General features: G+C 39.6%; 1 protein-coding gene across 1 annotated transcript in view; it reads left to right on the top strand.

The window, feature by feature from the left end:
- GALNT12 (polypeptide N-acetylgalactosaminyltransferase 12) overlaps window positions 1-23,956 on the top strand; it is a 47,988-nt gene that overhangs the window by 11,812 nt on the left and 12,220 nt on the right. The window contains exons 2-7 of the mRNA XM_074899382.1: window positions 1,294-1,463; window positions 2,179-2,368; window positions 5,631-5,816; window positions 8,146-8,263; window positions 15,366-15,542; window positions 18,155-18,286. Coding sequence (XP_074755483.1) covers window positions 1,294-1,463; window positions 2,179-2,368; window positions 5,631-5,816; window positions 8,146-8,263; window positions 15,366-15,542; window positions 18,155-18,286 — 973 coding nt within the window. The remainder of the gene's footprint in view (window positions 1-1,293; window positions 1,464-2,178; window positions 2,369-5,630; window positions 5,817-8,145; window positions 8,264-15,365; window positions 15,543-18,154; window positions 18,287-23,956) is intronic.

Raw genomic sequence — 23,956 nt, 5'->3', positions numbered from 1 at the left:
TTTTTTTTTCCTTTCTGTACCACAGATCTTAATAGATACTGCCTACTCTTTAAAGAAACCTAGAAGTCTTCTTTTATTGCAAACACAGCAGCATTAAATAGTAAATATATTCTCAATGTGCTATAGATAAGCAGTTTTCTTTCAATGTCTTTTTCTGGATGTTTTGGGGAATTTTGGTTCCCCTAAATTGACCCAAGGGATTTTGCTGTCATGTTTTCTGCTGATCAGTTCTGGTTTCCCTCTTCAGCTCCCTTGTAGCATAGGTTTTGGATGACTTGCTGCTGTTCTGTTTTGGTAGGAGGGATGTCCGACCTGTTTCGGTATCTATTGTGACCTAGCAGTCTACCGAAGTTGAAGTGTGTCCTTCTGCCCCTTACAAAAGGCTCCATGTGACTCCAGGCATAAAAAAATTCAAACATCTCTAAACCATTTCTGTTGGTTGTTAACAAAACTACTCGGACAGAATGCTCTAAGACAAGGGGAGAAATGGTAATAAATACCATTATTGTTTTAAAATTCTTTCAGACCAGGGGAATCTAAATTTATACATTTGGCTCAGCTGTGAGTTTCTTGGCATCCTTATGTTCATTTAGGGAAGTTAATGTATATATTTATAGGAAATACATTCTGGAGCTTAATCTGAAGGTTTGCAAACTTCCTGGCTCTCCATAGAGCCAGAACATGCATTTCTATGTCTGTCTGTGTTTTTTGCAGATTTCGCTATTATATCTTGGCAGTTCTGTGGTCTAACCAAATTCTACTTCAGTATACTTACGTCTCAGTTCTGTTGCTGGTTATTTCTTTCTCTTTATATGTTGCTGTTCCTTCACAGTTATATTTTTACTGTCTAACACTTGTTTTATTTTCCAAAATGCAAGTTATCAATAATTTATGCTACTGTTTTTATGACACTTAGGGTTTGTTTTTGTTTTTGTTTTTTTTTCTTTTGGTCATCTGAGTTGTGTTTTGGCCATTGCTTGTTCTTGTACTTAAGGTGATACTGTGCAAAGACAGCTACCAGCTCAGAATACCTCCTATTATTTTTGGTTTTAGACACTTTGGGGGGTTACAGGATTTTAGTCATAATGCCATTGCAGAAATGGGGCTTCTGGAAGACCAACTTCCTGAAAGTGTTTGCATGACTTTTCCATGTACATAGAGTTCTTTTAAGATCCTTTATATGTTCTTGCTTACAGTTAGTAAATAGCATACAAAATCTTCATTTGAGACTAGTTTTCTGGAAGTTAACAAATGCTTTTGCACTTGTACTAAATGTAATCCATTCTCTTACAGGTGCAGAGAGAAGAAGTATGATTATTACAGCCTGCCAAAAACCTCTGTTGTGATAGCTTTTTATAATGAGGCTTGGTCAACACTTCTGCGAACTGTTCATAGTGTTCTTGAGACATCCCCAGATATACTTTTGGAAGAAATTATCCTTGTGGATGATTACAGTGACAAAGGTAGGAAGAATAAGTCTAAATAATGTTGATTGATGGGCTTTTTTGGTCAGCCAGTCCACAAGAGGAAAAGATACGCTGTTTGGGTAACATACCATAAAATTGTACAACATAACTATCTCATTGGAAAATACTTTTTCTTGTAGTGTGCCAGTGAAAAATTTGTCCTGTGGACCAAATTTGTTTTAGAATGGGGAAGCATGTTTGTTTTGTTGTAACATGAGTGCTTGCATATATAGATAACCTACAGTCTGGTACAGAGCATTTCAGGTTTCCTAATTTGAGCAAGCAAGTTTCAGTTGCTCCAGGGTTGTCTTGGCGTTTAGTATAGCGAGAGCTACCTGGTTATCTGTTTTCACTTAAATTATGTGACAGAAAGACAACACTGGTGTTTTCCACTACATATGAATTCTGTTAAGAATGAAACTTTTACATGGAACAGGTTTTACGTAACATGTGAGAGGCATTTAACAGTTTGGAAACTAATTGCAGAGGCAAATATGAAGCATTCAGTTTCTCGAAAGTAACTGTGATTTGTGTCCATCCAAGTTCTGTGCCTTTTCCTTGTTCTTTTTTAATATGGGCAGTATAGCAGAATCAGAGTTCCAAATGCAGGTGTCTTTAAGGCACTGCTATAAGTAATACGCTACCAAAAAAAGAGCTGTCTGTAGCATGACATAAACCAGAGCTATATTCTTTCTTCATTTCTTTGTTACAGAACATTTAAAGGAGTCTCTGGAAAACTATGTGGCTGGCTTACGCAAGGTGCGTCTTATCCGTGCAAATAAGCGAGAGGGACTGGTTCGAGCCAGGCTGTTGGGGGCGTCGGTGGCGAAAGGAGACATTCTGACATTCCTGGACTGCCACTGTGAATGCCATGAGGGCTGGCTGGAGCCGCTGCTGGCAAGGTGATGTTATGCTCTCGTCTGGTTTTCTTTCCCGTTGCAGAAGAAGGGACACTTCTGCAGTGAAAAAATTACTCTTTGCAGACATTTACCGAAGGTTACTGCAGTCTGGTCCCTGGGGCACTGTGAGTGTTTGTCTCCTGGCAGTGGGGTAGTGAATAGAAGTGTGGAAGATGAGGAGATAGATTTGTGTTTTCTCCCGAGGACCAGGCTGTTCTTTTTCTTCAGAGAACAGAAAGTTTTGTTTTCGGGAGGAGGAATCCTCCCCTAGCTTTCAAACTACCTTGGGAAAGGTGGCTGCTTCTATCAGCCTGGGTGGTGGATGAGAAGAAGGTCTGAAAAGATGTGTGCTCTGAGACATATCCCCTGTTGCAGGGCAACATGCATATAAGCGGATTGGGATAAAAGTCAATAAACTCCTTCTTCCTAGTCCTGAGCGAATCCATCTTTCCAAACTGTTTCTGATATAAAGCATCACAGGGTAGGATAGGGAGGAGTTAATGTTATGTCAACACTTTTACTTGGACACTATCTGTCCTGGGACACTGTACTTTACAGCTATGTAGTTTTTTGTCTATTCTGCAGATCTGTCGGGCAATTCAGAAATCTTTCATTAATTAAAAAACCCCGCCCCAAATCAAAACAAAAAGAAACTCAAAAACCCCCCAACAAAAAGCCTTAAAAGACAGAATACTAGCTCTCTATTACAACTTATATATTCTTGAAGCCTTGCCCGCATGTAGTCAGCAGCTACACATGCACTTTTCTGGCTTTGGTTTAGCCGCTGGTACACCTCACCTTGCTGCACCCTGCTGCCCCTGCCTTGCATGAACGAGGCTGTATTGCTTTTGCCCCTCTTGCTGACAGCTTACATGTTTACCCTCTTGGATGGCATTAGCAGATACTGATATCAGTATTCAGTACCTGGATCAGACCTTCTAGATATTGTATATAGAAAACCAGCTCTCTTTAAAACATAATTTAAAAAAAAAATCTTTTCTTTAAGGTCAGTGGTTTGATTTGCATCCTATAAAGCTTACTGTAGACTTTGGAGAAGGACTGGAAATAAACAGCTCTATGCAAACTGGAGAGAGATTTCCAAAAGCACGTGCTGTATTAAGGTGTGCAAGTTTTCCTGATTCCTGCCGGAACTTGCATTCTCAAACTCCCTGTGTTCATTTGAAATTGCATCTAGAATAATAATAGAATAATAATTATTTTAAAAATTGTTATATTTAACTTGTTTATAAATGTCACACCGAGTGTATTCCAGATAGCTGAGGGTTAATTATGAACAGTATAGATAGTATGAAGAAAGGAAAAGGGATAAAAAGCAAAGAGTAAGCCTGGTTTTAACGACGGTCCTCTGAAGAAACAGTACAGGACTGTGGAGACGAGTCTGTTAATTTCTTCACTACTTTAGCAAACCACTAGATGGCAATCTTGAGGAACGATTTGGATAATTTAAATCACCACCTGTAAAAAGTTAGGCCTAGATGTGTCTTGGAATTTTTGCTTTTGCTGCAGATGCAGACGTACATCTCCGAGGGGATGTTTTCATGGCATATTTGACTCAGATGTAGGGGAGAAATGCAACAGTGTTAGCATTTTGTAGTGCAAACATAGTTGTATTTGTAAACTGCCTGGGATTTGTACCATCCAGTTAATTCTTAACTTAAAGGTGATGGCTTTTCACTTACCTGATTCTTTTCATAACTGAAATTGTGACAGCTACCTAGTTTTTACTCCTTTTCCTTTTACAGGAGCAACAAAGCATTTTTATGTTTTACTGGGATTATTTCCTCTGTGTACATGACATTTTCATTGCTTTGTACATAAGCGTTATGCAAGTGAGACAAGAGATAGGAATATTTTTATAATTTCTTTCGTGCACTGTACCAAACAGTATTTCAATGGGAGATCATAAAGAAGGAAACAGCTGTGTCACATCTTCCCTCCAGCAAAAAGAGACCATTTCGCACTTAAGGCAGTCTTTCTCAGCTCAGACAATACTACTTTGCAACTGCTGCTGTTGTCTACTGCATTTAACCACCCCAAGCTGCTCTAATTTTAGAGTCAGAGCCCCTTGGTCAGCCTGAAGGTTTTAAGCTTAATAATCCCATGAGAAACTAGCTCCCCTTGAGTGACAGATACGTCACAATTCTTCCTTGTTTGGCAGTGTTACACATTCAGTTTTTCTTCTCCTCTGGAATACGCAGATCAGAAGATGCAGAGCTAAAACAAATACTAGCATCTTAAAGTCAATCAAGTCACTTTGTTTCACTGAACTAACAGGAGATGTCTAAGACTAGTATAGAGAAGATTCCTAAAAAGTGATTTAGGAGAAAGAGCTTAGTTTGAGCTTGCATGTTGGAAGCTGATCTCTCCTAGTACTGAGAGAGAGACCTTTCCAGAAGTTGAGGTGAAGACAGAGGAACCCACTGTCTTTTGTAAGGGCAAATGCTTTTAGAAAGGAATCCAGAAAACCCTGCATGGTGTTGAGAAAAGGGAGGAAGGTGTTTATCTCTGCAGAAGTAGACATGCAAGCAATGTCATCAGCACTGGTGTATTCTAAAGATAGCTAAGATCTTTATCATACTAAGATCAGCCTTGCTGATAGGTTTGTCATTCTGCAGTACTACCTTGCTTCCCCTTTTTATCTCCTATGTTGTCAGAGTCTCTGGGGACCTCCTTCGTGTATGTTTCATTCTTGGAGGTCTAATTCCCATGCCGCATGTTTGGTTTTTTTTTTAAGTTCATGGCTTCTTTTTGAGTTAGTTGTAGTGCTCAGTATAACTTTTTGCAGATGATCACAGTTGCAAGAACAATCATGACTTTAAAGGCCAAGAGGCTGGCTTGCATATATACTATACAATCATGCTGCTCTCTCAATACCTTGAATGCAGCTACCTGTACAAAACAAAATAGACATTTTTATTGAGAATGTGATGCTGGTTATGGCAGCCTAGCCAGATGCTGAATATGTTGTCTCAAGCCACATGACATGCCTTGCTTCCGCTGTCAAGGAATGTTGATGCTTGCCAGGTGCCTACAGTGGAGTCCATCCTTATGCATCTTCCTGATGCATCCTTAGGAATAAATTGGTGGTTATTCTTGTAGCCGTTATTTCCTTGTATTGCAGCATGAATTGAAAAGGAGCAAAGCTTTATGTTTTTATATGTTAAGTATTCTCTGTTCTTCACAGTTCTAGTTTTTGAGAGAATTTTCTAATGGAGGTCACTTTCTTCTTTTAAAAACATACTAGGATTGCAGAAGAAGAATCAGCAGTTGTCTGCCCTGTTATTGATGTTATTGACTGGAATACATTTGAGTACTTGGGAAATGCTGGTGAGCCACAGATTGGTGGATTTGACTGGAGGCTGGTCTTCACTTGGCATAGTACCCCTGAAAGAGAACAGAAACGGAGGAAGTCCAAGACTGATGTGATCAGGTTAATTTTTATGCATCTTATGAAACTGTGAATGTTACAAGTGGTTTTGATTTAACTTGGAAGTGCCAGGTGCTGAAAAATATTTGAGAAATGAGCATATTACTAAAAAGTACATGTTTTGTTTAGTTCCCCTTTTTTCCAAAATAGCTCCTGTTCACCATGCTCCTGGAAAAATATTGCTCTAGAAGCTGAAATTTCTGTGTAATCTTCCATATGGAATCCTTACTGTGCAAGTAGTCTCTTGACTCCTGTGGGCAGACTCCCACAGACGCTTATCAGCACACAGAAAGGTTGTAACTGATTAACTAATACTGAAGGATGTCTTCCGTGCAAAGAGATCCACTTTGTAAAAAATGTATCATGGTCAACGATGAAAAAAGGAAAAAAAAAATCATCAATCAGTAAGAAAGCAAAAGTAGTTTCAAAGACTTTATCTGTGCTGTGTAGTGATAGTGGTGGTTCTTTGCACTGTTTTCAAAGGTGAATGAGTTTGCTAGTTCTTACTATGAAATATTTATTTACTATGAAATTTATTTACTATGAAATCTTACAGCTGTATCCATCGTAGTTTCTATGAAGGGCTAACTCTCAGGAGCTCATGTGGATGTCTTCCTTGTGGGTTTTATTTTTGTTTTATTTCAAGACAGTTTGCAGACAGTCGGTATCATTTGTCACCCCATGCTGTATTTTTAGGAGAGGAAAGGTAAGAGTACAAAACAATGCATCTGGAAAATGGACACTGTAGACAAACTCCTGACAGTTGAAGGTCTGTTACGTTCAACATGGAAGTTGCTGTATTTCAGCAGTGTATTGTAAGAAAAGAAGCAGCTGTTTGGCATTTTTAACATCCTGATTTTGTTAATCTTTGCTTTTATTTATAATGTGTTACCTTATGGACTGCAACAGATACAGGATGATTAATTTTTCTTAGTCTTTTCTAGGTCGCTTATCAGGATAATAATACCCAGTACTTCACAAATATTAATGAACTTATCCTCAACTGAAAGAGGTTTTTTTTTTTTTAAATGGGAAAAGTGAGACAGTAATTTAGTCTTTCTCAGCATATATTAGTCCACATTCTCATGAGTTTCAAAATAGAGTAAATGTTTTTAAAGCCTTTAGTTTAAATATGATGCTTTTCCTCTTCACAACAAGAATAATTGTCTTTGGCATGCCAAGGGAAAAACGATGAGGGATAAAGCTTCACAGTAGCCCGAGGACTGTGAGCTCAGCAAGTGTCTGGAGAGAGCAGCAGTGCCGAGAGCGGTGTCACTGGCAGCTGTCTTTGGAAAGATGAGACCTGGAGTGAGACAGAAGAACTTGACTGGTTATGGAGTTTGGGTTTTTTCCTTCTGTCTCACCTCATCTCATTCCATTCTTTGAAACAACATATGACAGTGTAAGACTGTTTTGCCTCAAAAAGATGGCTGGTAAAATTAGTTTTGACAGATTAAGAGTAACTGATAACTGCACCTAGCATTTGATAATATTTACCTCAACAGCAACTTAGCTGACACTTTATGAATTTTGCTGAATTTAGTTCCAACCAGCATTATATGCTTGGCACTTTAAAGAGGATCATTTTCTGAGACTGTGAACAATTCGGAACAATATTGAACAAATACTAGTGTATGTATGTGTGCACACCTACCCTACTGAAAGTACATCCCTTAAGTGCACTGTTGCTCTGGGCCTTGTGGTCTTCGATGAGGATCTGGTCTTGCCTCCTGATTTATTTTTTTCCCCAAACTTAGTAAAAAATGTAAAAATTACAGGTGGGCAGATCTTCTTAGTAAAGAAAAAGCAAGTGTCTTTGGGGCTCTATTTATTTAATTCTCCTCAGTTGATGTCTGAGAGTTTTTCCACTCAGTATTAATGGGATCAGGAATGTTGTTATTAGTTTCTAAAGCACAAATATTTGTTTACTTATTACTTAAATGAAATATATAAGGATACTCCACTTAGAATTCCAGAGCTGACTAATGTAATTCTGTCACAAAAAAGTTATGTTCTACTATGTGAAGGTAAGACACTAGTTATTTATTGTCACAAAGGCACTGTGATTGAAAAAATTAACACAGTGTTTATATTCTCTGATTTCATTGTTACTTTAATACATTCTGGAGCTTGTTTCTGATACAATTTTTTACTATTAGTTTAAATTTAAATGGCCTGATGATAACAGATCAATGGCTGACTGTTACTTTGTATCCAGAAAAGACTGAGAAAACAGAAAATAAAAATATACTGTATTTTTTAGTCATTGCATTGTTTTTTGTTTTTGTTTTTTTTCTTTTTATTCAATTCAGAGTTACTGTTGTCTTTTTAGGTCTCCAACCATGGCAGGTGGATTGTTTTCTGTGAGCAAGAAGTATTTTGATTATCTTGGTTCATATGACACAGGAATGGAAGTCTGGGGAGGAGAAAACCTTGAATTCTCATTTAGGGTAAGTGTCTCAGTTGAAGGGTTTTTTTTCCTGAGAATAAAACCAAGTTTCTTATTTCTTTCTTCACACCCTTTTTCTTAATGAGAATATTTTGGGAGATGTTTATAGGAATCTCTTTTACTTGTTCTCACACTTCATTGTAACTGTATTTTCCTTCCAAATAGCCATTTAAAAATCATTTTTAAAAATGTGTCTTTGTTTTGAATGCCAGTACAAAATGTAAGTAGTGGTGTGATATTATCAGATGAAGTTCACTTTCTGTGGCTTGAAGAGGATCATTGGAAAGAAACATTTATAATTCTCTAATGTGACTTGGAACTTTCTGTCGTTGATGGAGTGAGCAGGAGGTAGATGGTGGCAGGTACCAATGGGGCAGCCCCTGTACATCTCTAAGGGGAAATATTCAGGAGAAGTTTGTATAAAGTTTATAAAAAGTGGTGGGGAAAATCTCCAGGAACTGTAGAGGTGTATTCCACTGGAGGGTAGATCAGTGCTCAAGTGTGAGGCAGATAGCTGGAATGGAAAGGATTTATGGTAGGGGAAGAGATAGGAGATACAAGACAGTCCAGACTGATGAGTTAAAAAGTCTTGTCCTCTAACTCTGCTGTTGCCTGTGCTGCTGCTGATCCCACTGAGTGTGCTGGCTGCCTGTGGTTTGCCCTGTGTCACACTTACCTTGCTGAAGAGTCCAGTAGTGGCGTAAGAGGTACGCTGCAGGGCCATTTTTGTCTTGCAGGGAGCAACTTAATAGCCTGTATTTCCCTTGTCATCAGGTATGTTTTATGGTCGTATTTGCATTTCTTTGTGTCACTGGATTGTGGGACAGGAGGGCTGATATTTTTGTTTTGTTTATTATCAGGTGACAGCAGATTTCAGGGATAAATAGCATTTTAATGTTATAAACCCGCTTTCTTGAGAAAGGAGACATCATCAGACTGTCATCTGATGTCTGCTTGTTAACCAGAGGGGCATAGAGTCTTCCTAGCTTCTGTTCCTGTCTCCTGCTGCCTCTAGTGCAGAAATCCTAGCAAAGGTGGTACAAAAATAAGGAAAGAAAAGGATAAGGGAGGATAATAAGCACAGACCTAGAGCTGACATGGTTTTTCTCTGGGATGGGATTTCTCAGCTAGAATCACTGTTTGATCTAACTCATGACCACCTCCTTTCTCATATAGAGAAAAGTTTCTGGCACTTAAGTTCAAACACACAGCCTGTTTGTCTTGGGACAGTAAATTCAGCAGGCCTTTGCCTGAAGCTCAGAGCATCTTACCCACCCCCAGGAGCCACAGGGGCTGCTGAAGCAGGAGTCTCCCAGCTGTCTCCAGTTGTGGTGTAGCCTGTATGTTCCAGGGGGTCCCCTCTTTCCACTGGAAGGAATTTCTTTTCTGTGGGATAGTTGCATAGTCACAGGGTCAGGAGCTATGAAATAGCTCTTGATGAAATTATTTTTATGCCTCCTTCTGAGAGGCTGCTCAGGGAGCCAGAAGTGGCAATAGTTTGGGTTTATACTTGGGGGCCCAAAGAAATGATCATGCTCATCATTGATCACAACCTAAGGTAGGTTAAGCAGGAAAGCAGCCTGGTGGTGAACACCATCCCCAGCTAACTCTGACAAGGGAAAATTTTTTTCTTGCTTACTGAGGGATTGGAAGGGGTGGTGACAGAGAGGGAGTCATGCAGTTTTGGGTACAGATGCTTGCTGACCTTGGGCTTACTGTGTCTCTTACTTTCTCAGCTATGACACTACTGCAGCAGACAAATAAGCAGAGACAGGAGACTGTCAGTTTAGCAGCAAGCTACATCAGAGCATGGCGCTATCTCCCACAAATGTAGCCTAACAGTAGCAAGCATGTTGGATATGTTCATCTCTTGAGCAAGACTGGCTCTTGCAGGCACTTGTTTGTGTTTGCTAGTGCAAGTGCAACCAGACTGAGCATCCGTGAGGTTGAGAGAATGCTGCTTTTGAAAGCAGTACTACATGCTCTGCCTCCTTAACAGAAATTTGCACCTCTTCCAAAGCAGCAAGCTCAGAAACAGACACAGTTGACAGAAGTGGACATTACAGAATCTGCTTCACGTTGCTGAAGCGTTTGCAGTCTTCTGTGACCCTGGTTGCCACAGGTTTGATGGCACCAAAATGGTTGCCCCCTAACCAATAGGAGTTAGGGGTAGCACCACCCCAGATGGCAGTGGTTTTATTCTCTGCAGTGGACTGGGGGCTTGTTACAAGGAGCTGTAGAAGCCTAGAAGACAGCCCTCTTGGCATGCAGTTCTTGGCTTTCTGCTCTTCATGTCTTGCTTTTTGGGAGACCAGGGCTTGCAGATGGGACAAGCCTCACCCCTGTCCTGTATGACATTTTTGATGTGGTTCCCCTGAATCAGGTGTTTGACACCAAGGGGTGCAGCAGCATGTATGAGCGGTGACTTTGCTCCTTCATCATGGAGAACAGTGGTCTCCTCATGGGACAGAGAAAGCATCAGAAGCTGCCTAGCATGCAGGAGTGTCACAAAGGAGCAGCAGCCGAGTCTGCAGGAGCCAGTGAGCTGGGGGTTGTGGGCAGACACGCTGCTGTGGCCCACCGAGGCTGAGCAGGCACATGTGTGCACCAGCCTGGGGGCTTGGGGCGATCCTCCAGCAACTGCAGGCGTGCAGCGTGTCATGCACTGGTCCAAGAGCAGGGATGTGGTTCATGGTAGAGAGGCACTTAAATGAGAAAGCAGAGTGGGAACTTCGGTGCGAGGTGCGTGCAGGCAGATCAAGAGGCTCTCTTCTGGGCGGCCTACAGTTTTGCAGGACGGACTGTGGAATGGCCAGTGGATATGCCTGAATGTGTTAATTTTACTAGTGCAGATTGCCAGTAGGATCTGGGCATTTGGATCCAAATTGTGCACAATGTGCTTTCCTCTATTTGATTTCAAGACCCTGTACTCGTGCTTCCTGCAGTGAGGGGATTTGTGGGACAGAGCAGAGTGCTATGATGTTGCTTAACTGGTTCTTCTGGCTGCCCATGGTGCTGAAAAAGGTCAAGAAGAATAGATCAGTGTTAATTCTGTTGTCTCTGTGGTTTCTAGACTTGCCAGATTTGAAAATTAGGAGCAGGGATACTGAAAAACGTTTTAAATTAATTCAGTGTTCTTCTCATTTCTGAAAACACCTCCATGATGACATGAAAGGACTTGTCCTTAAACCTCCTCTTTCTCATACTTCAGTTATAATAAACTGAAAAAATTCTCTGTGGTTTTGAGAGGAGCAACAAGGACAAAACTTCGGCTAAAAGCACGATGACTAAGAGAGATGGAGGCTGTGTGCTGAATGCAGGATCAAGTCAATGTGCCTTGATTTCAAATTGCTTAATGCTATTTGGCTGGATAAAATTTCACTTCATGGGCATAATGGGCATTGAAACTCCTCTTTCTGAGAGATGCAGAACATGCCCTTTCATCTTCCCCCTCCCATACATGGAGCAAGGGGAATGCGGTTGTAGCTTTTTTCCACCTCTCTGCTCTTGGTCCTGCTAGTGGCACGGCAATGTAAGTTTATTTCTGGGGACCACCGCTTCTTACACCTGTGGTCTGTCCTTCAACCCACCATCACAGCATGAGAGGAAACCACGCGTGTGCAAAAAGACAAAATTATTTACTGGTAAGTCCTTTCTTCTGTTGGAAATTTCATTGCTGATGAGCCCGAATGATATGCCTCTGCCTCTCTTTTCTGATAGTTTTGTATTGTTTCTTTCTGTCTGGATCTGGAAATGTGTCTTGTGTTGGGAGCAGCCAGGATGGGTTCATGCAGCTGAGGAGGCTCCTCTGCCTACCCAGCTCCCAGCAGATCATGCATGAGCACCACGCTGGGCAGTTCAGCCGTAAGCCAGCAAGGTAAATTGCAGGAGAGAGAGGGGCAGGAACAGAGTATTTTCTGCAGTTTGGCTTTATTTAGGAGGTAGCATACTTTTTTGTTTGTTTTTATTTCCTCTAGAGAGTCCTAAAATGTTAGAATGGAGGTGGTAGAGCTTATAGAGCTTTTCTTACTTCATTGGCCCAGCGTTAGGTCAGTTGTCCAGAGACCTTGGCAGGGGTAGGGATTGCAGGGCAAGATCTGAATATTTACTGTAGCTTTTCATAATGCCACCATCTGTCTCTGAAAGGAAAAGAAAAAATACTGATAGTCTGCATGCATCAAGAGGAAAGTGAAAGTAAAAAGGAATGTCACCTTTTTTCCTTTTTGTGGTGAAGAAAACAGTATGCTTTTATAATGAGAGCTGCGAGGTAGCCAGGCCTAGTAAAGAAACATATTTTCATGCACACAAACATGCAAAATATACGTGAAACCTACTGTTCTTTGTTATAGAAGACTAAAGTAGTTTTGGGGGAGAATCTTCTCCAGAGTCACTTATTTAGCATATAGTAATCAACTTTGGTATCTCTATTGAATTCCTTGCTTCCTTTTACAGCTCTTCATTAGTATCTGGTTTTATATAGAGGTCAAAATGTTTTCCATTAAAATAAAAACAAATAAACCTTTTGAGGAATTGTTTAGATTAAATATATTTAATTTTTGTTTGTAATAGGAAGATAAGAAGTTCTAAACTTTTAATGAAAGAAGCAGTGAGCATTTAGTGAGCATTGCTTAGCAACTTAGAGGGTTTTTTTAGAGAAATTCAGAATTTTAATTATTGAAAAATCAGCTGTTCTGGCATTCTCTTTTTGGCGTCAGTTTAACAGATATGTTCAGTCTGTTACTCCATTTAAATCAGACTTTATAATGACAGAGTAGAAGAATGTGCTTCCTTCTTAACTGTACATTTTTACATCAGTAGTCTTTACGGTCTGTTCCTCATCTCTTGTTTAAAAACAGATCGAGACAGTAATGATCAATTAAGAAAATGCTTACATGGAATATAACAAATATGGAAGTTGTTAAACTAATTTCAGTGGCACTTAATATTTTCTGACAAACATCTTGTGTGATAATTTCAACTTTAAAAAGTAATCTTGGATATAGAAATAATAATGTAAGAAAGCTATTGTTTTGAAACAAATCTCAAAGGGAGATATTAAAGTGAAAGTGGGTAACTGGTTTCATAGCAGCTTTCAAAATGGCAGTAGCATAACTTACATGTGAAAATATGCAAATTGTTTAAAAGATCAGTACAGAATTCTAGAGTTCTTGTATAATTCCTTTCATCATCTTTCTGTTCAAATGACAAATATACTGCTTTGTCAAAAAGCAACAAAAAAGAAGAGACAAACCTCTTATGAAAAGCAAGAAAGGAAAATTTAAAATCCAGGAAGTTTATCCAGTGCTCCATATAGTTTAATAATGAATTACCTATACCTTTAAGGCAATTGTTTGTTTTAAAAGTAAACATATGTATTAGAGTGCTTACAGTTTTGTTATAAGCACAGTATGGTGCCACATGTAAAGGTCATTATTATCCAAAACAAATCAAATGAGACAACGTTCGTTACATTCTAAATTAAGAAATTTGACAGAAATCCTAAATAACTTAAAAAAACCCCCAACCCTGAATCAACCCAACCCAAACACCAACACACCCCCCCCCCCCCCCCCCAACCAAAATAAAACCCAGCCTGAAGACAACATCCATCTTGTGTATTCTGAAAGCCTTCATCTGTAGTGACTTTGTGGATCCCTAAAAGTCTCAAGAAAAGAGGTAGAAGAAGTCTCACCTGATCTGTTGTCATTAGTTTTATTTGCTACCTCATAGCTTTCACTCCTGCTGTGTTCATTTGAATAACATGTAATTAAAAATGTAGTTGTTATACAAGAAGGTTGTTGGGGAGCAAACCTCTCAACCCGTTAAACATCTCAGTGAATTTCCTTTGTCCTCCATTTATGAAGGAAAGGTGAGCGGCCACCTATGCATGGTTGAATACACAAGGGACTTCAGCTCACTGGAGTGACAGTTCTCAAAAAAAAAATTGTGAGGGAAGTCTGTTGGAGCCATTCGTGAGAGCCTCAAGCCTGTTCAAGTGCAGCAATGTGTCCTGCTTTTCCTCCCATCTGACAATTTCAGAAACTTTGTTTCAGGCACCAGGAACAGGTTTCAGTCCAAAACAGGTTGTCTACCACATTGTGCATAGTAGTAAATGGAAAATGTCTAGCCATGCTTTCCTTTCATTACATCAAACTTGAGTCAGTGGCTGTGTGGATGAGCTGCCAAAAGTCCACAATTTTCAAAGGAGATGAGAATAATTACAGAAATTTTTCAGAGTTCTGAGACTAGTGTCCCTGCTTGGTGGTCATTCATGGGCTTTATCTCCAGGGCCATGTATTTCCTGACTTGGAGAGCCAGAGGCATGAGGATGAGGGCAGAATGAGTTCTGTCAATTCCACATTCAGGTTCCAGTACTTTTCTTGACAGCAAGTAGGAATATTGGTTTAGATAGAAGAGGTTATTTCACTGACCTTGGCTGGACCACCATGGGTCAGTTACAGATTTACTTTGCTTTTTCCTTTCGTGCACTGGGTCTTGGGTTCTTTTCCCAGCTTTCCCATGAAAAAGATTAGTTATATTTTATCACCAGGCACCCATACCTCTCTTCTGACATGGTGAACATAGAAATGGAAACATAACTTGCAATTCTCCAATAATATGATGAGCTTACATGGTTCATCAAGTAAGCTGTCCTGCAGAATAGAAGAGTAAGTTTCTGGTAAGAAATCTGTCGCTGGTTTCTTTGAGGAGGCTATTCGTATGGCTAATTTGGACTAGAAAAATGGCTCTTTTGTTGATATTGCCCGTATAACTTCAACTGTAGACCACAGTTTGACCTGCAGAAATATTGTGGACCATTTCTTATCATGCCTTCAGAGAAAGTAAAGCTAACAAAGGGATAATTGCACACCACATAAAACCAGAGGTGGGGTTATCTCCTTGTTACTCCCAGTGATTTGGTCTGAGTTCACAAGGTTGTCATTTAATCTCATTAAATAAGACACACAATTATTGTATGTGTTGCTTATAGTACGCTGTAATGTTCTTGGGAAGGTATTATCCTTGCAAAGATTTATTGTTACTGCATCCTTCAGCTTGCAAAGATTCAAATTAATGATGCACAATGTCAATTCTTTGTTCAGATATGGCAGTGTGGAGGAAGTCTTGAGATCCACCCTTGCTCACATGTAGGTCACGTTTTCCCCAAACAAGCTCCCTACTCACGATCGAAAGCTTTGGCAAATAGTGTGCGTGCAGCTGAAGTATGGATGGATGACTATAAAGAAATTTACTACCATCGAAACCCACACGCTCGCCTGGTGAGTTTAAGTTCTTGGAATTTCAATAGAATTTGGTTTCAGTGTAATAACATTAAGTGCTTTTTTGTGTTTATTTCTTCTGAAACTTTTTCCCAAGCAGAGTAAGTGTATATATAGTTAAACTTTAATTCCTTGGAAAAAGAGAAATTCTGTAAGACTAGAAGAAGGCCACATTCATGTCGGTATTAAATGCATGAATGAATAAATGAAAGAATAAAGTTAAGCAAGGTGACCCAAGTCAGGAGGAGCTGTTTAACCTAAAATGTGCACTGCTTTGAAACAGCTGATACAGGATTCTATCAATAAAGAATTACAAAAGAGGCACACAGTTAACAAATGCTAATCAAAAAAGTTCAATGGACAGTAGATCTTTAAGTGTGCAGCATGGTAATAATCTTTAGCAAAATTACCTGTCTTGTGATAATTGTAAAACTTTGGCCTGATGTAAGACAAAATGGATTTTTCTGTTTGATTTACTGCTGCACAACGCTTGATTAAAAAAAAAAGAAAAAAAAAACAACCCCAAAACCCCTCCAAAACTAAAAAACAAACACCAAAATCAATATTACAAAGATTAATTAAAATCAGTCCTGGGAACTCAGGTGAGAATGTTCCTAATGAAATGTTTGAAGTATCAGTTCTGTTTTTTTAAAAAAAATAATTAATGTTTTTATTTTCTGTGAGGAAAAAAATACGAGACCATTTGTTTGCAAAATTTTTCAGGAGCTAAATACTGTGAACATTGAATGGGTCAGAACAGTAAAGCTGTGTGCAAATTCATAGCTTGGATATATTTATCGTGAGGGGCCTGTAGGCTGGAAGACAGTAACGCTGAAATATCTTCCCAATGTCTAGAAATGACTTATATGAACCTCTGCCACAAAGTCCAGAATTCAGGCCGAAAAGAAGTCACTCTCTGCTGTTACTTGTTTCTGGAGGTGCTTAATCTTCCGAGGTGTTTCTCTTTGCACGGAAAGTTTTCTGAGTGCCAGCTTTCTGATTCTGTGCATGGGGGGAGCTGCCCTGTAGTGGGCTGCTGGGCACCCACCTCTAGCTACACCAGACTAGAACTTAGGGACCAGGCAGGAGGACAGGGAGCTCCCCACGTGTTTGAGTGGCCTACCCCAACAGGCATGCCGGGGAAAAAATGCTCTTGAAACTGTTAGGCTTTTAAAAGATATGCTGGAGGACACTGGGGAAGCTGAATTTGGTTAGCTTCCATCTCGTATTCCTTTGGATTGAAGGGGGTAATTAGATTATTATGGTCCTCGCATCTGTAATAATTGTTTTACTTTAACATCATAAGAGCCATCTAGGTTTTATTATTAGAGTCTGACTTTGAGAAAAATACACATTTTGTGTATCTGAAGATGGGAGCTCACAGGCAACGCCAGGCTGATTCTGCTTGTCATATGCAAAGAGAAAACAGCAATAAATGCTGACAGGTTTTCTTGTGAAGTTCTGGGCAGCTGATGTCTACGATGACAGAAGTTTAAAGGATAGTTGTGTGTTACTGTAGGGAGTTTTGCATATTGTCTTGTTGTAACACAGTGCATGTAAGTATGTAAGTGGATGCAGGGTTTTTTTGCGTGTCTCAAAGCCGCCACCAGTGCACTCTGGTTTCTGTAGTACTCTATGCACCACTTGTTGCAGGAGTTGAATTCAGACTCTTCTGCTTCATCTAATCCAAATACTCAATTCTGTAGCATAATGGAAAAATGTCTGATGCTATGGCTGCAGCATTTGATTCTATAAAGTTTTGCTTCAAGATTAATGTTCAGACCTCAGAGCTAATATGACATGCTGTTTGTTTATTCAAGCAGGCATCTCTGCCTCTGTTTTATATCTGCTTTGTGTGTTCAGTGATACTTCCACAACTTGGAGAAATGCAAATATATTTGTAGTTTTATGAAAGTGTGTCAAGTGACCTGTAAAAATCTGGGAGCTGAAAACAATAGCTTGTGCCTGACTATCTGAAGTCCCTAGTCAATATAAAGATAGATTTTTGAAGACAGGTGTGAAAAGATGTGAACTCTGCTTCATTCTATAGACAGGGAAAAGTCTGCAATTAAAGTTTTTCTCTGGAGGTTTAAGATTTCATACACCCCACCTCATAAAAACTATGAAGTTCAAAGGAAGCATTAGCAGATTTTACTAATTTCATCAGTTAAGTATAAAACTGTCTGTACAGGTAATTTGTAAATGGATAGTGGAGTAATTTAAAATTCTCAACATTTGTTCACTGCCTTTGAGATTTTCAATTATCCAGCTAAAGGAAGTTTTATTTTAAAAATACCTTCTAGGTTCCCAGTAATCTGTATACAAGGACTTCCTTACTTGCAGATTTGGGGAGTCTTCTCAGACAACTGCCTTCTAGAATATTTTAAAGTTTTATGTGCATCATTCCAGTTCTTTTTAGTCAACATTTAACCAACGTAAGAATAATGAAATCAAATTCAGCACCCAAACATGGGGATTTTTGCTGGCTAAAAGTCCTACTCATTGCTCTAGCATACGGTTCCTAATAATGTATACAGATAATTTAAAAGAGAGCATCTGTTCTGGTTGGTTTTTTAAAATTATTTTTTCTTTTTTGTGTGTGTGTCTTTCAGGAGCCATATGGAGATGTGACCGAAAGGAGACTTCTTCGAGAGAAGCTGAAATGTAAGGACTTCAAGTGGTTCTTGGAGAATGTGTACCCAGAGCTTCACGTACCTGAGGACAGACCGGGCTTCTTTGGAATGGTATGTGGCTGCATAGAAGGGGCCTCCTTGTGGTTGTCTGATCTCTCTCCTGTTAACTCAGTCTGAATTTTTGTGCTGAAAACAGTTTGGGATTTTGATAGAATTCAGTTAGAATTGGTAGGCTTTAAAATGTGGTTTCTATCAGAATCTCTATTCTAGGGGATGCTGTTTCTAAAGGAGTTGTGTGAAAGGGTAGGAGAACAGGTAGTGTTGACATGAATTACACCTTCCGAGTGACATCTTGGGAGTGTTAAAGGCAGCAAAGGATGACTTTTTAATTTGTCAAAATGTTGCATAGCAAAAAAAGAGCACCACAATGTTCTGGGTTTTAGTTGTCAACTTGAAAATAGAGTGTGCGTTAAAATACGTGTTTGCACACTTTCTCTCTTGTCATCAGAGCATCAGATAGAGAGTTGGTGCTCCTAGATCATATAGGATTCTGCATGTCAAAACTAGCTTGTTAATTTTTTAATCTGGAGGTCACTTTAGACCAGCACAGGATCACAAGCCATTTTCATTGATTCAGTATCAAATCTTCTCTTTTTTTAAGAGTTGACAACTTTCCTTGCTATTTGTAGCTTACAAATAAATATAAACTATAGCTCCATGTATATCACATTACTGTAATCTCATTTGGAAGGGATGAAGGCAGAGATGATGCAGCAAATACCTGCTTCCTCTGAAAAATGAGCAGATACCTGCTGTGTGTCTTATTAGGAAGACAAGACTGCACCTTTCTGCCAGGCAAAGATGTATAAACCTTCCTGATTACCAGATGTATAATCTTCCTGATTACCAATGCCACATTGACTTAGAAGTATTTTTGCTGGTAAATCGATCACTCTGCAGATCTAGCTAAGCTACATTCCCACATTGCTGCATTGCATCCAGCCCATATCTTGTCTTGCTGCCATCTGCACTTCAGTTACTCAGTCTGCTGGATCTCCTTCAGTGGAGGAGAAAACCTGACCACTGTGGGTATACAAAATGTACAGGAACCAAGCGTCCCTTCAGTCTTCCCTCATAGCTTTGTTACCTGTTGAATGAAAAAGATCCTAATGTGGCAATGCTGCAGTTTCCCGCAGGGAACTCTGTTTTCCGGGGTAGCTCTAGGAGTTCCCATAGGAGTGCATCAATTGGCAGCAAAGCCCTTCGGAGCCTCTGAGCGAGTAGCCACCCTCCTTCATTTGTCTTGGAGCTTGCACTTGAGTTGGTATCTCTGTGATCACTGGCGTGAAAGGTACTATTCACCATTATCCAGTACCTTGAACAGACCCTGGTACAACATCAGTTCACTTCTTGTTGTTTCGTGACAGGTCACTAACTGACAAGGTCAGAGACAATTGAAGCAATAAGGTATTCCAAGACTTACCTTCCAGGAGCATTTCAGTAACCTTATCCTCCCCTCCACCTCCATCCTTCACCCTCCAAAAGAAAACCTAGACTGGTGGCGGTAATAGTGCTTCAGCCTCCTGGGGAGGGGGTGGGACTTGCAGTTTCTTTCATGATTTAACGGCACGTGTCATCCTCAGGAAAGGTGTTGACAATACCTAGAAATAATAATTCATGTTCAGAGCTGCTTGAGGTATCTACAGTGTAATTTAAGTGTGCTCTATATATTTCTCTAAAAACAATTCTTAAATGCTGTCATGTAGTTGTGAGTATAATAAGAATACACCATTTTTTTTTGGCACAAAGAATTTAAAATGTGATTAAAGTAGAGTTATACTTCAAGAAAGTGACAGTGCAAAAATGACACCTACTGATTTGTGGATATTGAGTCCCATCTGCTAGCTTCAATGAATCATTGATCATGTTCTTTACTTCTGCCTTAGCTGTGTAGTGCTTTTCTGGTTCAGAAAAATACTCTGTTAAAAAGTGTCGCCTTTGTTAACAGCTGAGTTTAGCGTGAGCTTATTTAATTGTTCAAAGAGATTGCAAGGGATAATGGGATTTCTCCCTCCCTTGAAAATCTTTACACGAAGTTGAAAAGTCTAAGATTACCTGTAGGTCAGCCATATGTTATTGAAATAAATGCGAGAATTATTGAGCAGCACTTAGTGCCATGCACTGGCAATTAGAGACTTGTGCTAAAATTCTTCTCCTGATACATAAAGTTTTACTGTCTGTACTAAACTTGGTTGTCTAAAAGGGCCTAAAACTTGATTTAAACATACAGAATTCTGAATATTTTTGCCTGAGCTATGTTTGCATTCTTATAAACTTCCTGAGGCCTGGAAATGGGGAGAATGCATCTCCTTACTAGTAGAATTAGTAGCCTTTATACTAAAATCATATAGCATCAATAAATCTGGAATGCCACAATACTGATTTCTCTCAGTATTCTGAACAAAACCATACTTTAAGAAGTGGTACTATCAGTACCACGAATGTTCTCGTTCTTTTTTTTTTTTTTTTTTTTGTTAACTTAAGTCAGATTTTTTCCATAAAAGTACTGGTACTGGAACCGTGGAGTGAAGTTCAAAACATAAAATTTCAAACGTTAAGGCTGCAGAGGCCATTATGAGACAAAATTTTGGAAAACACTCAAATTGCTCTATGAGGTGACAGCATTAGATAAAAGGATAACTGCATGGAAAACCTAAATAAATTGCCACAACTTCAAGGGTTGTTCCCTTTCTTGCATAGCATTTTTGTAGGAGTACGTTGTAAGTCCCTATTCACTATTTTAATGAAAGAGCAAAGAAAATTTGGAGAGGTTAATCTGACTTCCCATCTGAGCTCCTAGTACTGTTTTGTGCAGTGGCATATTAAAGCAAGGTGAGCTAGACGCTCTGACAGCTCTGAATGAGAGTGCATTAAATTTCTTCTCAGGACACCTCAGCTGCCAGGGTAGGGGTCATAGGCATGGTCTATCTTACATCTATATAGATAGATATAAGGAAGAAATTTTTTACAGTGAGGATGATAGGGCATTAGAACAGGTGTTCAAGGCCAGGTTGGACTGGACTTTGAGGAACCTGATCTAATGGAAGATGTCCCTGCCCATGGCTGGGGAGTTGGACTGGATGGTCTTTAAAGGTCCCTTCCATCCCAAACCATTCTGTGGTTGTATGATTCTGTCTCCTTGCTTGGCTCAAGCAGGTGCCATTTTTAAGCCATACAGTGCCTTGGACAGCTGTACAAGCAGTGTGTTTCTGGTCCTTGGGCTGCACGTAGCTTTGGAACTTTGTGTGGGATGTGAACTAAACATTTTGACTTGAATTTTTTTGTTGTTTTTTGGTAGGAGAGGAGCTGGTAGGCACATAGTGAGTTAAAATAATAAGATGTCAGTGTTTCTGGAAAGACTTAATAATCCCTTTTAGATTCTTGCGTAGAGCACTGATGCCCTTCTTTTTCTGGTATAGCATCTGATTTGGTCATCCTTGAATATGCACTTACCAGCATGCTGTACTTGTGCTTCAGCAGATGTGAAATCTTAAAAATATCTGAACCCCAGCTCTGCACTGTGCAGACTGCCTGCCTAGATAGTCCAGACTAGGTCTGTTTACAGGTTTTAGCTCTCTTGGGGAGGGGATGGTGTGGGCACCACTAGGGACCTCGGAGCCATCTTGTGTTTAATATTGGTACTGTGATGTTGTTGCATTGTGCAGCTAGGTGAAGGTACAGGAACTGGGCAGCACTGTGATCTCTTCGTGTTACTGTTGGCTGTGGAAATGCATGGCTGCAAAGCAGTGTAATAGTCAGGGTTCCACTCCCTGCTAAGGTGTACTAAGTATAGCTGGCACTCAGGGTGCATATCTGAAGGTAAAGATCCTGGTCAGTCAGTGAATCTGGCTTTGAACTTGGCATCCAGATTGCTTTTAAAAGACAGTGTTGTCACAGCTATTGGGATTTCATCTTTCCTTTTTATGTAAGTTTGATCACTTGGCAGTGGCACCATATTATGTTCTGATACAAGAAGTTTTTCTTTGTTCTTCTCAGTTTCTAGCTGATCTTCCAGCTGAACGTGAAGCAGTTAAGCTGATAGATGTCTGTTTTGTCTATCTAGCTGATGGCTCTTTTCACCACCTATCCTTAAAGGCATCTGCAACTAACTGAATCAGTTGGGAGTTCAAAAACTTGAATTTTTCTATTGGTGGCTTCCTTCCACATTTTCTCCCAAGACTGTCTTGTCTTCGAAGAATTTCTCAATGCTTAGTCACAATTTTCTTTTAATTTAGACCAGATACCACCTTAAAAAAAATCAGAAAGAAAGATCTTAAGCCTTTAAAATTATGAGGAATTTTGTTTTGCTGTGATATGAAAGAGACCATTTTGTAAATTATTTAAATAACAGATGATATATGTGGACAGGCTTACAGAAGAAGACATCTTAGCGATGTGGCTTATGTAATCAAGAAGACTATTTCATGTCTGGTCTTACAAGTTCTCACAGGTATCAGGCTCCAAAACAGACTTGTGTAGGGTATACCTCTAAAACTGCATTATAATACAATTTGTACAGCTGCCACTTGAGATTGAATTGGTACCTAAGGTTATGGCTGACTAGACCCTGGAGATCTGTGCCCATCACAGGAAAATACGCATCACTCTGCTGGCTGTACAGCCTCTGAAAGCTTGAGACAGACATTTTTAAAGAAAGTGGGAGAAATTCAAGTGTTTAATATTAATCTCAAGTAAACACACCATCACTTGAGACATGTGCTTGTATGTTCTTGAGCTTCCCAGAGAGATCTGGACTTCCTGGGGTGAGGAACTAAGTTCCAACAGCGGTGTCTTATCATCAGTTCCTTCAAAGGATCTTAGCCATCAGTGTTCTGTACGCATTTCAGCATTGCACTTAAGGAGTTAACAGAAATCTGAGGATATTCACAGTCTTTTTTTGAAAAAGGGTGGTATGAAATGGCAGACACTCAGTAAAATCATTCCCTGTGACTGCTTGGATTACTTCTGGGGTAAAGGTTTACACCTGGTCAGCGCCATGAAGCCATTGGTTTGCTGCAAATTCACGTCTTACTGTGTCCTACAGTATCATCTGCCCATACTAGTAATGCATCAGCACCAATGCCACTGTGGCGGAATAAAGAGGATTCTGATCTATTTTGTGAATGAAGAGAAAGGTTGGCTGTGCTCCACTGGCTGAATTTATCAACTTAATGTAATGAAGTTTTGATGTCAAAAATCTGTTGTTGATGCTTTGCATACAGTTATATGAAATGGATTTTATCTTAAAAAAACCCCAAAACTAAGAATTATTTACAAGATGCCATCTGTATTGTGTCCAGATGTTAGGAAACAACAGATTTAAATTTCTCCAGGCAGTAAGGGATAAAGGTCTGAGGCAAATATCTCTGTAGTTACTGTTTGTTACCGGTCACAGCCTCCAAACAGAGTGTTAACTAAGTGGAATTGTAGAGTACACCTGTAGTGTTTCAATAGGAGGCAAATGTTGTAGAAAGACACAGCCAGTAATCCTGCATGGGCAGAACTTTTTAGAACTGAAGTCTGAGTTTTAATGGCAAGGTGATGAATATTTTTTCTTGCTTCTGTTTCTCTAATGCAGCATTCTGCAAAAGAATTAAGGTAAGTCACGGAGAAAATTTTGTTCTTATTGCATGACTTGTTTATGGTGGATATGGGAACAAAGATAGCTTCAGAAATGAATGGATGATTACTGTTTTGATAGAGCTGTTGCACATAAAAGGA

Source organism: Athene noctua, chromosome 2, assembly GCF_965140245.1.
Source record: "Athene noctua chromosome 2, bAthNoc1.hap1.1, whole genome shotgun sequence".
NCBI classification, from domain to species: domain Eukaryota; kingdom Metazoa; phylum Chordata; class Aves; order Strigiformes; family Strigidae; genus Athene; species Athene noctua.
Note: the sequence above shows the minus strand (reverse complement) of the source record. Positions and strands in the feature narration are given on the sequence as shown.